The following is a 14,261-nucleotide window of genomic DNA, read 5'->3' as shown; positions in this document are numbered from 1 at the left end:
TAAAGTACAAGTTACAGTTTTACTATGACAGCGAAAACCGAAATCATATTAAAAAATTAAGGGCATCCTATAATTCGATCGATTTCTGCATAACGGGTTTCCGGATAGTGGATTCCATAACGGTATACATAAATATTTTCATAGCTCCACCAAATGAAAGTTTTTTTTATTGTACCAGATATTTTTTAGATTTGGCCATTTTTAATATGTATTGGTTTTAAAACATGCAACAAGGGAAAACTTTTGTGAGCTCTGGGTGTTGTATAGTGATGAGCGAATCTGTTCCGCTTCGATACGCAAAACACATTGAAGTCAAAGCGACGTCCAAATTTTCGACAATTTTTCTTGCTCTAAATGGATTAAAGTCAATGGGGTAAATTTATCAAAGAGTGAAGTTCCACCACTAGAGTGAAATTCCGTAGCTCTCAATTCATTTCTATGGGATTTTGAAAGGCGTATTTATCAATGGGTGAAAGTGAAAGTTCACCCTTTGATAAATACGCCTATAAAAATCCCATAGAAATGAATGGAGAGTGATGGAATTTCACTCTAGTGGCGGAACTTCACTATTTACTTCACTCTTTGATAAATATACCCCAATGGGTGATTTTTTTTTTTCTGGTGACTTTTTTTGTCTCGGCAAAAAAATCTTCAAATTTTGTTGCAGCAAATTTTTTGCTGCAGTTTCGCAGATGGCGAGATGAGGAAATTCGCCACAAATCCTTGGCTGGCGAAAAAATATTGCTCATCACTAATAGTGTATGAAGTCCTCCATTGTTGCTTGCAACCTACATAGATGAGTACTCCAGAGTATTGCAAATATACTAGATATGTTACTAGATATATTTACTAGATAAGTCATAGATAAGAATACATTGTTTCACCTGAGCTCTTCTCCTGTTGTCATACTCCTTTTTTTGGTTTCGTATATATGGTGAGTAGTAAATACACAAGTGTGGGAGAACTTACAAAGTCCTGGCTGGAATCAAACCTAGAACCCCAGTTCAGTATAACAGCAATGCAGAACCGCTACACCACTGTGACTTCTAATCATTCATATTGAAGAAAATTATTTTTGAATAAGTACTGTTTTTTTTATATATAAAAGAGCTGAACCTATGGGAGTAAATTCAAGGGGCCTAGCCTCCCTGCATGTGTTGTGGCTCATCCACGACCCTCCTGGTGGGTCCCCAGTACCCCTGTCTGCCCCCTCTAAAGTTATGCAACAGTAAGTCAGCCCTATGCCTTTGTTGTAAACGTACATAGTACGTGTTCATTTTTACTGTTCCTTAAAGGCCATGTAAACCCAAGAACTTAAAGGGGACCCATCACCAAAAAAATAATTCAAAATCCTATTTTATCACATTAGTCAAGCAAAATAAACTTTAATGACACAATATTAATTATTTGAATCTTGTTTCCTTCACTCTGGGAATTCATAATTATAACAAGCAGGCAGGAGCCATTTTGTGGACACTGTTATTAAGACAAGCCTTGCATCATCTCAGAATCTTGTTTGTGCACCAGAATGGGGGACCTGATGTCCATCCCCATGCCCTGGCTACACAATTAAACATTGAAGAGAACTGGGGGGAATGTGGGGAGAGCAGTGACATCTAAGAAGTGCTGAATGGAAAGTGAAAGTAATTGTCTGCCCCGCCTCTTTGCCCATGGCATAGAGGAGAGGCAGACAATATTTGATTGACAGCTGAGATGTTTAAATGAGCTTACAACAGCTATGAATGCTTTAATAAAAAATCGAAATTGGATTTCATGTTCAATTTGAAAAGGACTTTTATTGTACAGATTTGTGTGTCTGGGGGACAGGTCCACTTTAATTGATGGGATTAGTCACAGCACAAAAGGTTAAGCAGCAATTGCTTATATTCCTTTAAAAATGGAAACCCTAGTTATACGTTTTACCAATCCATATGGACTGAACCTATTAAAGAGTATTTAAGCCCATAAACATGAATTGGCATAAACTTTTTCAGGCGGGTCCTCTAAACACTTTTGCAATTTACATAAATTCTCTGTTTATAGCAGACTCAGATATTTGCACTTTAGAATGCTAAAACTGGATTTTGGCTCAAATGGCAATCAGCAATCCTAGGGTTACTTGAATCCATAAGTGCCTAGACAATTATGGTTGCTGACACTCTGGGGCAGATTTACTTAAGGGCGTAGTGACTAACGTTAGCGAAAATTCGCCAGCGTAATGTAATTTCGTTACTTTGCCGATTTACTAACGGTCGATAGTGTAACTTAGCTAGCGAAGGAGAAAGACTCTAGCGCTACTTTGCACTCTTACGTCAGGCGAAGTTTCGCTCTGGCGAAAGAGCGTTACTTCGCAAATTCACTAAGATGTGGATTTTACTGAACATTACCTCTTGCACCAGACTTGCCTTCGCCACCTCAGACCAGGTGAAGTGCAATAGAGTAGATAGGACTTCCTCAAAAAATAGTTGAAAATTTTTCTAAGTCCCCAAAAACGCTGGCTTTTCATTTTTCAGGGTGATAGGCTGCAAAAGATCGTAAATTTTTTCTGGGATACCCGGCTTCTCCCCTACATTTCCTAACATATGGCACATAAACTATACAGTGGGCTCATGTGTAGGGCAATATAACACCTCTATTTTATTCTATTAAGGTTCCCTGGACTTGTGTAATGTAGTGTATTTGCTGCAACATATACGTCCATTCAACTTTAACTTCCCGCCGTATGCAAATTAGGCAACGCTAGCACAACTTCGCTTCGCTTGCCACAGTAACGCTAGCGCAACTTTGCTAGTGTTCGGCGGCCTGGACACAACTTCAGATTTTAGTGAATTAGCGTTGTCCTGGTGAATCTACGCCTTTCGAAGTGTTGTGATGTGAGCGAAGCCATAGCTGGGGAATTTTCGGTGGTTAGTGAATTTGCCCCTCTGGGTCTGTCCACCTGTATAAAACTGTCAAAAACGGCTAATATCTCAGAAACCACTTAAAGGAGAAGAAATACCATTTTCTACTTGGGGGTGCCAAACGTTAGCCACCCCCAAGTGACTATTTTACTTACCTAACACCCTGGGCCGGTGCTTCTATCAGCAGAAAACTGCACTGGCCTGGGATTCTTCCAGCGAGCACCACAGAGAGATCCTCTTCCTTCTTCTGGAAAATGAATGTAAATTGCTAAAGTGCTCAGAGAACCAGGCACCCCCCTCCCAAATTACCTTTTCCGTGGCTCCTTCGGGCCCCAAGGGGGTGTGGATACAGATTGCATCAACGCAAGTTTTTTTTTATTTTAGATCCCCTGAGATAAATTCTGTCCACATGAATTGTTAAAAAGTATAGCTGGAAATTCCGGTTTTAAATAAACGTAAGCATTTGCCTCATAACCTTTGTGCTATGACTAGTGTAAATGTCTGAAATGTCTAACTGTATGGAAAATAATTATGGCAATATGTATGTAAACATTAAGCACACAACATGCAAAGTCATTGGCCAATCAAATATGCAACACAATGAAAGCTGTACCCAGACTATGGATGCCCGATCCTTTTTTGTAACATCACTTTCTTGGTTCCTTCTACTGTACTGTAATGAAGCAGAAGCAGTTGTGAAATATAATTTTTTTTGCCAGTACTCTCACAGAGTGTGCTAATCCCCTCAGGGGAATTTCGACTTCTACATCTAAACAATGAACACATCAGTGTTCCATCAGGCTCTGTGACAGGCCGGGATTAACTGAACGACTCAATATAAAAACATAACAACAATACCATGACAATCAATGAATTTATTGAAATGTGTGTGTTCCCATTTGTTACATTTGATATAGAGCAGCACAGCAACACATGTTTAAAGGGGATGTAAAGAAAAAAAAAGATTTTTCTGTTCCCTACATATAAAGAAACCTTTCTCCAATATGCTTTGATTAAAAATGTTGTACAGTTTTAATAAAAAACCTGATTGCTTGCTGTTTGGATTTCCTCATGGCTTTACTCGCTTTGACGGCTGCAGACACAATACTCTAGACGGCCACCGTCTGCTCTGCCTGCAGTGTTCAGGGTTATTTCATGTTTTATTTGTCCTTCCCAGAGGTGCAAAACTCTAGCAGCACTGTTGGTTTCTCTGCAAAGCAGCCGGCGACTGACCGTCTAAAGAATTGTTTCAGAAGCAGTCTGATCGAGTAAAGCCAAGGGGAAATCTGAGCAGCAAACAATCAGGTTTTTTATCAAAACAGTACAGAATTTTTAATGAAAGTGTATTAAAGGAACAGTTCAGTGTAAAGATAAAAACTAGGTAAATAGATACACTGTGCAAAATAAAAAATGTTTCTAATATAATTAGTTATAACTGTAATGTATAAAGACTGGAGTGACTGGATGTGTAACTTAATAGCCAGAACATTACTTCCTGCTTTTCAGCTCTCTAAAAAAAGTCAGTGACTTGAAGGGAGGCCACATGGGACATAACTGTTCAGTGAGTTTGCAATTAATCCTCAGCATTCAGCTCAAATTCAAAAGCAACAGATATGACTCATGTGAACCCACCTCAAGTCACTGATTGGTTACTACCTGGTAACCAATCAGTGGAAACCAAGAGAGCTGAAAAGCAGGAAGTAGTGTTCTGGCTATTATATTATGACATCCAGTCACTCCAGCCTTTATACATTACATTTTTGGCTACTTAACTATATTAGATACATTTTTATTTTGCACACCCTATTTATTTACCCAGTTTTTATACTGGACAATTCCTTTAAGAGAGAGGTTTCTTTATATGTAAGGATCAGGGAAAAAGGGGCTTAATTTTTTGACTTTATATCCCCTTTAATGATGAGAGGTGTTGCTATTCACTGTTGGTGTACAGTCTATTATTATTATTCTGGCAATTAAAGGCACTGTAATTACTTAAGTAACATATTTGGCAGTTAAAGGGCAAATGCACCCTGTCCATAACAGTTCATAGATTTTCCCTGAAAAGTATGCGAGCAAAACGTAGAGCTGTAAATACTATATAATGAATGAATGGCAGCTGCCATATTGCTTGCTCTGGGGAGGCATTTTCTCATAAAACGATGCCAATCAAACAATACTAGAGGTACTGGAATTGCAGTCAATGGAGAAGACTGAGACACAGTTGTAGCCCAATTTATGTCTCTTGGGACTCCCTCTGCTACAAGACCCCTGACTAAACTACATTCTGTACCCCCCCCCAACAATCAAAGCCCTGTATTTGCATCCAGAAATAGTGTAAGTCAGTTGCATGTGAATAAGCAACACACAAATGGACTCCTAGAAGTAACACCTTTTTAAACTTGTGTTAAAGAAATTGTTCACCTTTGAGTTAACTTTTAGTATAATGTAAAGAGTGAGAAAATTTGCAATTGGTTTTCATTTTTTATTTCTTTTTTTTCAGTTATTTAGCTTTTTTTATTGAGCAGCTCTCCAGTTTGCAGTTAAGGCACTCTGGTTGCTCGGATCCAAATTACTTTGAATAAGAGACTGGAATATGAATAAGAGAGGCCCGAATAGAAAGAGGAGTAATAAAAAGCAGCAATGACAATAAATGTTTAGCCTTATAGAGCATTTGTTTTTTAGATGGGGTCAGATGCCCCCATTTTAAGGCCGGAAAGAGTCGAAAGAAGAAGGCAAATAATTCAAAAGTTATAAAAAATAAATAATGAAGATCAATTAAGAAGTTGATTAGAATGGGCCATTCTATAGCATACTAAAAGTTAACTTGAAGGTGAACCACCCCTTTATTGCAAAGGATTCCTTGAGTCCAGCAATCTGAACCGTTATATTGATGCAAGCTGCAAAGAGCATGTACAGTTTTGAGCACCTTTATGTTTAATTCCGCACAGCTTTGCACCTGAATTTGTCAATGAGCCCTATCCTACGTTGATCCCTTGTAATTATCAACTAAGTGACAACATCTATCCCTTTGATGAGGCTTTCATCAGCTTTAGTTGGCAAAGATCTCCCCCATGGGTATCCAGATATTTTTACACTGAGTAGCTTGGTACAGGAACTCTTCACCTGATCCCTGCTGCGCGTCTTCCCAATCTCTTACATGTCCATAGTTCACCCAGGTTCGCTTACAGTTTTCGGCTGAAGACCATTCAACAAACTTAGAACCCTGTTAGGATGAGAAAAAAAAAATAATGGCATTTTTTTTGTTCCTAAACATAGAATAGCACATGCCCCCTGGTTAAAGGGGTAGTGATTAGACAGTGATTATAATAACTACTTGATACCGGATTATTGACCATGGACATGGAACGGATTCCTTTTCTTTAAAGGGGAACTATCGCAAAAATTCAAATTTAAAATAAGCTTCCTCATACTGAAAAAGGAAACATTGTAAATACAATCAACTGAATATTGTGCACCATTTCTAAAATAATCACGTTTATGTTCACTATCCCTCTCTGCATCTTTTTCTCTTCATTCTGTCTTCATGCAGCAGTTGGATGTCAGATATTCAATGACAGTTATATCAAATATATCTTATAGGGGGGCTTCCTTTCCTAGCAGATGTATTAGAGCTCACTCAAATAACTGATTCCAGTACATACAAAATCTAGCAAAATAACTGCCTTTTGCACAAATCCTGCATGTAGAGAGACATGGGTATATTTATCAAAGAGTGAAGTTAGAGATTGCTACAGTCCTCTAGAGTGAAATTCCGCCATTCTCCATTCATTTCTATGGGATTTTGAAAGGCATATTTATCAAAGAGTGAACTTTTACGTTAACTCATTGCTAAAAATTTAAATTCCCATAGAAATTAATGGAGTGTGGCGTAATTTCACTTTAGCGGACTGTGGCAATCTCTAACTTCGCTCTTTGATAAATATACCCCTATGTCTCTCTACATGCAGGATTTGCGCAAAAGGCAGTTATTTTGTAAATATACCCCATAATGTCAGGTGATTTTAATAGAGCAAGCTCTAATACATCTTCTAGGCAAAAGGAGCCCCCTATAAGATATATTGCATCTAACTGTCAATGAATATCTGACACCCAACTCCTGAACAAAGACAGAATGAAGAGAAACAGGTGCCATGAGAGGGATAGTTCCCCTTTAAATAAAATCCCATTAAATCAGCAGTGCAACATTTCAGGTACCATAGCATTAAAATATAAGTCAGAAATACATTTTAAAAATTAAAAAACATAACAGTATGCAATAATATCCTAAAAGCATTAACATATGTAATCCTTTATTTACCTTTCACTACTATGACCCTTGACCCATATAAATAATATTCCCTTTTCAATTGGAAATCACAGGGTGGATCCAATCAGAAACGGTACAGTTGAAATATTTATATCTGATCATTTTAGATTTTCATAGCCACACCCAAAGGAATCCGATGAAAGCTCAAGTTCACAGATAGAAAGCATGCATTATTCTGGATTTAAGAATTCTTAATTGTTCTGTAAATGAATGGCACATGCCTTTCTATAATGGCAAAATTGCATACACACAGCCAAAGGTTCAGAAATGTATTATGGGTCGCCAGGCTGCAGGACAGTAACAGGACATTTCTCTCATCCTTCAGCTCAGGGACACCTGGCATTACCATCTACAATTGGTTGTAAGACTCTGCGCAGGTATGGTGTATATCGAAAGTAGTCGGGTTCTAGCGAGTGCATCGATCGGGAGGAGACGCGTTGTTGGGTGAGCTTCGCCTTTGCCACACTACTGTTTATCCGATCGAAAATACATGTACTTACATGTATGGTAGTTATGCACGAGCCCCATTATCTTTATACTCGTATATTGTGCTATTCACTATACACAATTCTATACATTGAAATGTTCAGATTGCCTGCAACTGGCTTGCCATTTTTCTACATAGTCTATCGTCCATACCTGCTCAGAGCCAAAATACCACATGGCCTGGACATCTTGATGCTCCACTAAGTACTTGGCTAAGTGATCACGTCCTCCTGTAAGAAGGTTCACGACTCCTCCAGGAAGGTCTGAAGTATCGAACACCTATAACATATGAACAACAAGAACATAAATAAATAAAAAAATCATTATTCTACTCCAGCACTACATCTGTAAATGCTAACTGCTGGTTGTTTCACAAGGGTGGCACCATTAAAGCAATATTTGCCCTTGTTAGTACATTACCCCTTAGGGTCAGGGCACACAGGTAGATTCAGGGAGATTAGTAGCCCGGCGTCAAATCTCCTCTTCTTTGGGGCGACTAATCTCCCCAAACTGCCTCCCCTCCGGCTAAAATGTAAATCGCTGGTGGGATGGCACTCGGCGAGATTCGGTTTCCGAAGTCGCCCAAAGTTTTCTTGTGAGGCAACTTCGGAAAACGAATTACGTTGAGTGCGATTCTGCCATCGATTTGTATTTTAGCCAGCGGGGAGGCAGGGGAGGTAGTTCTGGGAGATTAGTCGCCCTGAAGAAGAGGAGATTTGTCGCCGGACGACTAATCCCGCTGAATCTACCTGTGTGCCCTGACCCTTAGTGTTACATTTGTCACACCTAGGAACAGTAACACTCCCCATAAACTCTGACCATTGGAAACAATTACCTGGTAGAAATCCAAGGCTGGCAGAGGGAATTTCTCACTTGGTATCATAATCACGGCATTTCCACGCACAATAGCTGGAGCAAAGAGGCTAACAAAACTCAGGAGAGGATATTCATCGGGACAAGCAATGCCCACCACACCAACAGGTTCCCGAATCATAACAGTTGCCCCATACAGCAAGGTTTCCTGTGAAGAGATACAATTAAGCATGATTAAATAGAGCAACAAACGGGAGGGGGGGTGGGGGGTTTGCGCCGACTAGGTTTCCTTCCCCTTTAAGCAAAACTCTCTTTGATCTAGGTTTATTTAGGTTTTTGATACTGATGACAACCCTTCTATTTGAAGGTATTCTTGTCTGATACTAGCTCTTACCTGTACAGTGCCTCCATATTTGTCACAATATGCTCCCCAGTAGAACAACCTTTGGACGCTCAGATCTACTTCTTGCAAAGCCTTCTCCTTGGATTGCCCGGTCAGGGTGCTCAGTCTCTGTGCCACCTCGTCCCGTCGCAGCTCAAGGTTTTCAGCCATGTAGTACACAATCTGCGCTCTGTTGTGTGCTGCCCTTTTCCCCCACCTAGTAAAGAGAATGAGAGCTTCAGTCTCAACTCATTTTCTCATTCTCATCAATTGACCAATTTGATAGATGAAACCAGTCAGCATATGTAAGAGGGTCATTAGAAATCTGGCATACAACTCCACACAGCAATATGACAAGTTGGTCATCAATAAACAGTTACATGGGACTTTACAATCTGCTTGTTAACATAAGTCCCAACATCAAGGTATTATAAGTATTTAAAGAAAAGTAACACCAAAAAATGAAAGTATTATAAAGGAATGACAATATAAGGCACTGTTGCCCTGCAATGGTAAAACAGATGTGTTTGCTTCAAAAAGACTACTATAGTTTATATAAACAAGCTGTGTGTAGCCATGGAGGCAGCCATTCATGCACAGGATACACAATAGATAACAGATAAGTACTACTATAGTTTATATAAACAAGCTGCTGTGTAGCAATGGGGGCAGCCATTCAAGCACAGGATACACAGTAAATAACAGATAAGTACTACTATAGTTTATATAAACAAGCTGCTGTGTAGCCATGGGGCAGCCATTAAAGCACAGGATACACAGTAGATAACAGATAAGTACTACTATAGTTTATATAAATAAGCTGCTGTGTAGGCATGGGGCAGCCATTCAAGCACAGGATACTCAGTAGATAACAGATAAGTTCTGAAAAATCCCATTGTATACTACAGAGCTTATCTGTTATCTGCAGTGTATCATGTGCCTTTTATCATTTTTCAGTTTTGAATGGCTGCCCCCATGGCTACACAGCAGCTTGTTTATCTAAACTATAGTCGTTTTTCTGAAGCAAACACACCACATTTACCAGTGTAGCACGACAGTACATTATATTGTCATTACTTTAAAAGACTAATATTTTGGTGTTGCTGTTTCTTTAATCCTGTTCTCTACAGACAATGACACACACAGTTGGATTTATTTCTTAATGTACAAAACTGTTGTTTTACAGTGCTACCCCATGCACTTTCAATGTTTACTTTGCCTGAGCCCTGTTACTAATTCCAGAAAGCAGAACCAAAGTATTGCATCAAATAACACATTGTGGCTCTTGATAAATGTAGTGCAGGTTTGATATCAGAGTATTTTAAGAAAACATATTTGTTTATTCTCCCCCTTTAATCTACTGTTATTGAATCAAAAGTAGTTACTCGAAAGAAAATCCCTAGGCTCCCTAGTGCCCCGGATGTAGCCCAGTACCCCCATCATTACCCTGGAGCAGCTTTGTGTGCAGCTTCCACTGCGTTGCGGACATCTTTTCTGTTGCTATCAGAGACATAAGCTACTACTGTCCCATCAGGTCCAAAGACTGGGCGAGAGTACATTCCATCTGGGCGCTTCTGGGCTCCTGCATAATAAAGCTTGTAGGTCCTGTCCACACTGAAAGGGAAAGCAGAAAATAAATCACTGACCAACCATCACTAAAGCAAACTGTACTGTGCATGTGCTGATTGCTAAAGGGAGAGCAGGCAGTCAGAAATCTAGTGCCAGACAGAAAGACAACCATGGGCTGACCAACCGTGGGCAATATATATTTAAGAAGCAAATATTTGAAGGTAGATATGTGAGCTCTATTTTATTAACATGGAAATGTTAAGATTGATACTGAACTTTCTTCTCAGAACTCCCCTTGAATAGGAAGGAATGCAGGGAGGAGTGAAGAGTGCATTTTGATACAAGTTCCTTTAAACAAAACCCTAAAAATTCCATATTTTATATACTGAACTTGTTGCACCAGCCTAAAGTTTCAGCTTGTCAATAGCAGCAATGATCCAGGACTTCAAACTTGTCACAGGGGGTCACCATCTTGGAAAGTGTCTGTGACACTCACATGCTCAGTGGGCTCTGAGCAGCTGTTGAGAAGCTAAGCTTAGGGCTCGTCACTAATTATCCAGCAGAAAATGAGGTTGGTCTGTAATATAAGCTGATGCTACAGGGCTAATTATTAAATTCTGATGCTAATTGCACTGGTTTCTGTGCTGCCATGTAGTAATTATGTGTATTATTTACTATTCAGCCTTATATTGTGACATTTCTATTCTATGTGTACTGTATATTGTGAGTGGGTCCCTAAGCTCAGTAAGTGACAGCAGCACAGAGCATGTGCAGTGAATCAGCAGAAAAGAAGATGGGGAGCTACTGGGGCATCTTTGGAGACACAGATCTTTACTGCTAAAGGGCTGTGGTTGCCTTGGGCTGGTTCAGAAGCATAAAACATAATGTACAACATTTCTAGCTACTTCTTTAGTTAGGCTTTCGTTCTCCATTAATGAAAGTGGTTTTTACTTGCAACTCGCAAGTTGTTCACTGTGCTTGCAGACATAAATGAGCCATGTCAGTGCTGTGCCTCTTAAGCATTTAAAGTACAAATAATATTACTTTACTGTAGCATAGAATTTGAGATTTAACACCCAACCTCCAGGGTACTGGTCCATTAGTTGCTGATTGTTCCTCTTGTAACCAACAACACAGGAACAATGTGAAGATTCAAGAGGCAGGACTGCTGATATTTACAGGTATCCTGCTTGCCAAATAAAACATTGTAAGAGGGCATATCCACTGCAGAAAACCTGGGAATGGGTTTTCATATCCTTCCTTTACAGCTGCGTTTCCCCAACAGAGAAAATGTTTATGTTGAGACTTTTGGAACCTTCCTGATCACCAGGCAGGGACTACACTTTTATCTTTGATTAGATATTGTAGTTCATTGAAAGTTGGAATGCCCCTTGCTGGGAAATCACTTTGGTATATAAATAGAAACGCTACATAAGATATAAATAATATAAATATGTACCTGGGGATCTGGCTGTCCTGGAGTCGGATAAGAGATGGCTGAATATCCTTCTGCCCTGGAATAGGAAGTAAGTCAGTCCCATACGAGGCAGCAAACGTTTTGTAGTTCACTTCACCTGGGTTAGGCTGGGGCCTGCTCTCCCAAGATGGTCTTACATATTCATAAAGTCCCTGGATAAAGCACAGGGGAAAAATATTTGTATCATAACTGGTACACGAAGCAGTATTCCATACCTCTCAACTGTCCCTTTTTCGGAGGGACAGTCCCTCTTTTGACAGCTCAACCCGCAGTCCCTCATTTGTACTGGAAAGTTCCTCTTTTCTCTGCACTGAACAGCCAGAAAAAGAAACAAAGTTTCTCACTTAATTGGCTTTTAGCAGAGAGCCCAGAACAGCTAACAGGTGCAAATAAGATACTTTGTAACAATTTTGAGACACAAAAACACAGTTTAGATAAGGAGAAATATTTTCAAACTTTTATAACCTGCCAAATTTTGTAAAACAAACATGGTAATTAGGGGGTGTGGCCACAGAAAGGGGAGTGGCCAAAAAATTTGCTGCGCTACGTGCGGAAAAAAAAATTATAGCCCTCTTTTTACTTCCAAAATATTGGGAGGTATGGTATTCACTCCTGATCAGCTGTGCAATTTGAGATACCATTTAGGACTAAACCTTTAGAATTCAGAGACCCTATCAAACATATAACATTTTCAGTTACAGGCAGAATAACGAGTTGCCTAATATTAACTGCTCACTACCCTATATGCCCCTTTTAATCAAATTTAACGGAAGAAAAATGATTTAACTTTGTAATATGGAACTCTTTCCCACAAACATGTTCAGTCCTTTTCTAGATACAGGGGGTTATTTAACCGAAAAAAAAAAAAAAAAAAACTTTTCTAGATTTATTATACCCCGAAGCTGGAAATAGCTCAAATCCGAACATACTCCAGCTTAAACCGGTCGAGTCAATGGCAGAGAGATCCCTTCAACCGTTTGAAAATGTTTGTAGCCTTTGTGATGTTTGTTTTTTTCTGTGGGTTTCTCTCGAAAAATCAACTGATTCGAGTTTTTTTTACCGAAAACTTGATCAATTCAAGTATTCGAGTTTTTCACCCTGAATTCACTGATTCGAGTTTTTCCCATTCGAGTTGGGAGTTTATTTGAGGTATAAAAACCCTCACAAACCTCTAAACCTCAACCCTTGATAACTAACCCCCTTAGACTATATCAAATAATGACCACACATGAGCTGATAAATGTATATTGGTTGTCAGCAGCTGCATTTTCCTAAAAAAACATGCAAGATGCTTTTTTCTTGCACCACGTCTGTAAGACTGTCCCTGCTTGCTCTGCTGTGGAGTGACTTCTCCCTCTGCTGGAATAAATATGTGTGTGCAGCAGATATGCCCAGATCTGTCCACTTGGTCATGTCTTCTTATATAAAACAATTATACAGAACTGTATCTATACAAAAATGTACCTAAACTGTACTGAAGCATAATAGATCTATTTTGCCGTTTTACTGCTTTATTTTTTTCATCATTTTGATGCTGGAATCTAGGATGCATGTTGGGATTTGTTTGTTATTACACCAGGGAAATGGTGTCAAAGCTGATTGTCAGCCAGATATAGTTAGGGTAGGCGGCTGTTGGAAAAGCTCCATACACGAGCCAATAAGCTGCTAACTTGGTATGGAGAGGCCCACTTAGCAGCTTTCATTAGCCAATTTGTGGCCACCTTTACTGGGATTCCCTGCTAGTTGTTAACTTAAAGGAAAACTATACCCCCCAAACAATGTAGGTCTCTATAAAAAGATATTGCATAAAACAGCTCATATGTAAAATCCTGCTTCATGTAAATAAACCATTTTCATAATAATATACTTTTTAAGTATTATGTGCCATTGGGTAATCATAAATAGAAAACTGCTATTTTAAAAAATAAGGGCCGTGGGATACTACGATTAACTGTGCACACAAACCTACCAAACAAACTATACTTCTTAGGTCACATGAGCCAATTAACAGACAGAATTCTGTCTTTTGCTTCAACACTGAGGAGGGAGGGCTGAGGAATGAGCCACGAGGGAGGAGATTGCAACAGCAAATGTGGGCAGCCAGGAGGTGTGACTGCAGTTTCTTCAGATAAGTGAGTCTGCATACTTCTTCTTTACCAGAGCGCATGCAGGAGCGTGTGTTCTCCTGATCATGCCCTAAAATGCTTCCGTATTCCTTTGCTTATTGAAATCATGTGTGCAGGGAATTGTGGGGATGCAGGCTAAGGACAGATGGCTGCTGATACAGAGTAACGGTAGTCAGCCAGC

The 14,261-nt window shown here is 39.4% G+C and overlaps 1 protein-coding gene across 1 annotated transcript in view; it reads right to left on the bottom strand.

Annotated features, from left to right (window-relative positions):
• Positions 1-3,760: 3,760 nt before the first annotated feature.
• aldh16a1.L (aldehyde dehydrogenase 16 family member A1 L homeolog) overlaps positions 3,761-14,261 on the bottom strand; it is a 37,481-nt gene continuing 26,980 nt past the window's right edge. The window contains exons 12-17 of the mRNA XM_018226369.2: positions 11,937-12,106; positions 10,355-10,522; positions 8,921-9,125; positions 8,549-8,734; positions 7,867-7,992; positions 3,761-6,123 (exon numbers count right to left, since the gene is read on the bottom strand). Of these exons, the coding sequence (XP_018081858.1) occupies positions 5,950-6,123; positions 7,867-7,992; positions 8,549-8,734; positions 8,921-9,125; positions 10,355-10,522; positions 11,937-12,106 (1,029 nt within the window). The 3' untranslated portion in view covers positions 3,761-5,949. The remainder of the gene's footprint in view (positions 6,124-7,866; positions 7,993-8,548; positions 8,735-8,920; positions 9,126-10,354; positions 10,523-11,936; positions 12,107-14,261) is intronic.

The sequence above is a fragment of the Xenopus laevis genome, chromosome 7L (genome assembly GCF_017654675.1).
Source record: "Xenopus laevis strain J_2021 chromosome 7L, Xenopus_laevis_v10.1, whole genome shotgun sequence".
NCBI classification, from domain to species: Eukaryota; Metazoa; Chordata; class Amphibia; order Anura; family Pipidae; genus Xenopus; species Xenopus laevis.
Note: the sequence above shows the minus strand (reverse complement) of the source record. Positions and strands in the feature narration are given on the sequence as shown.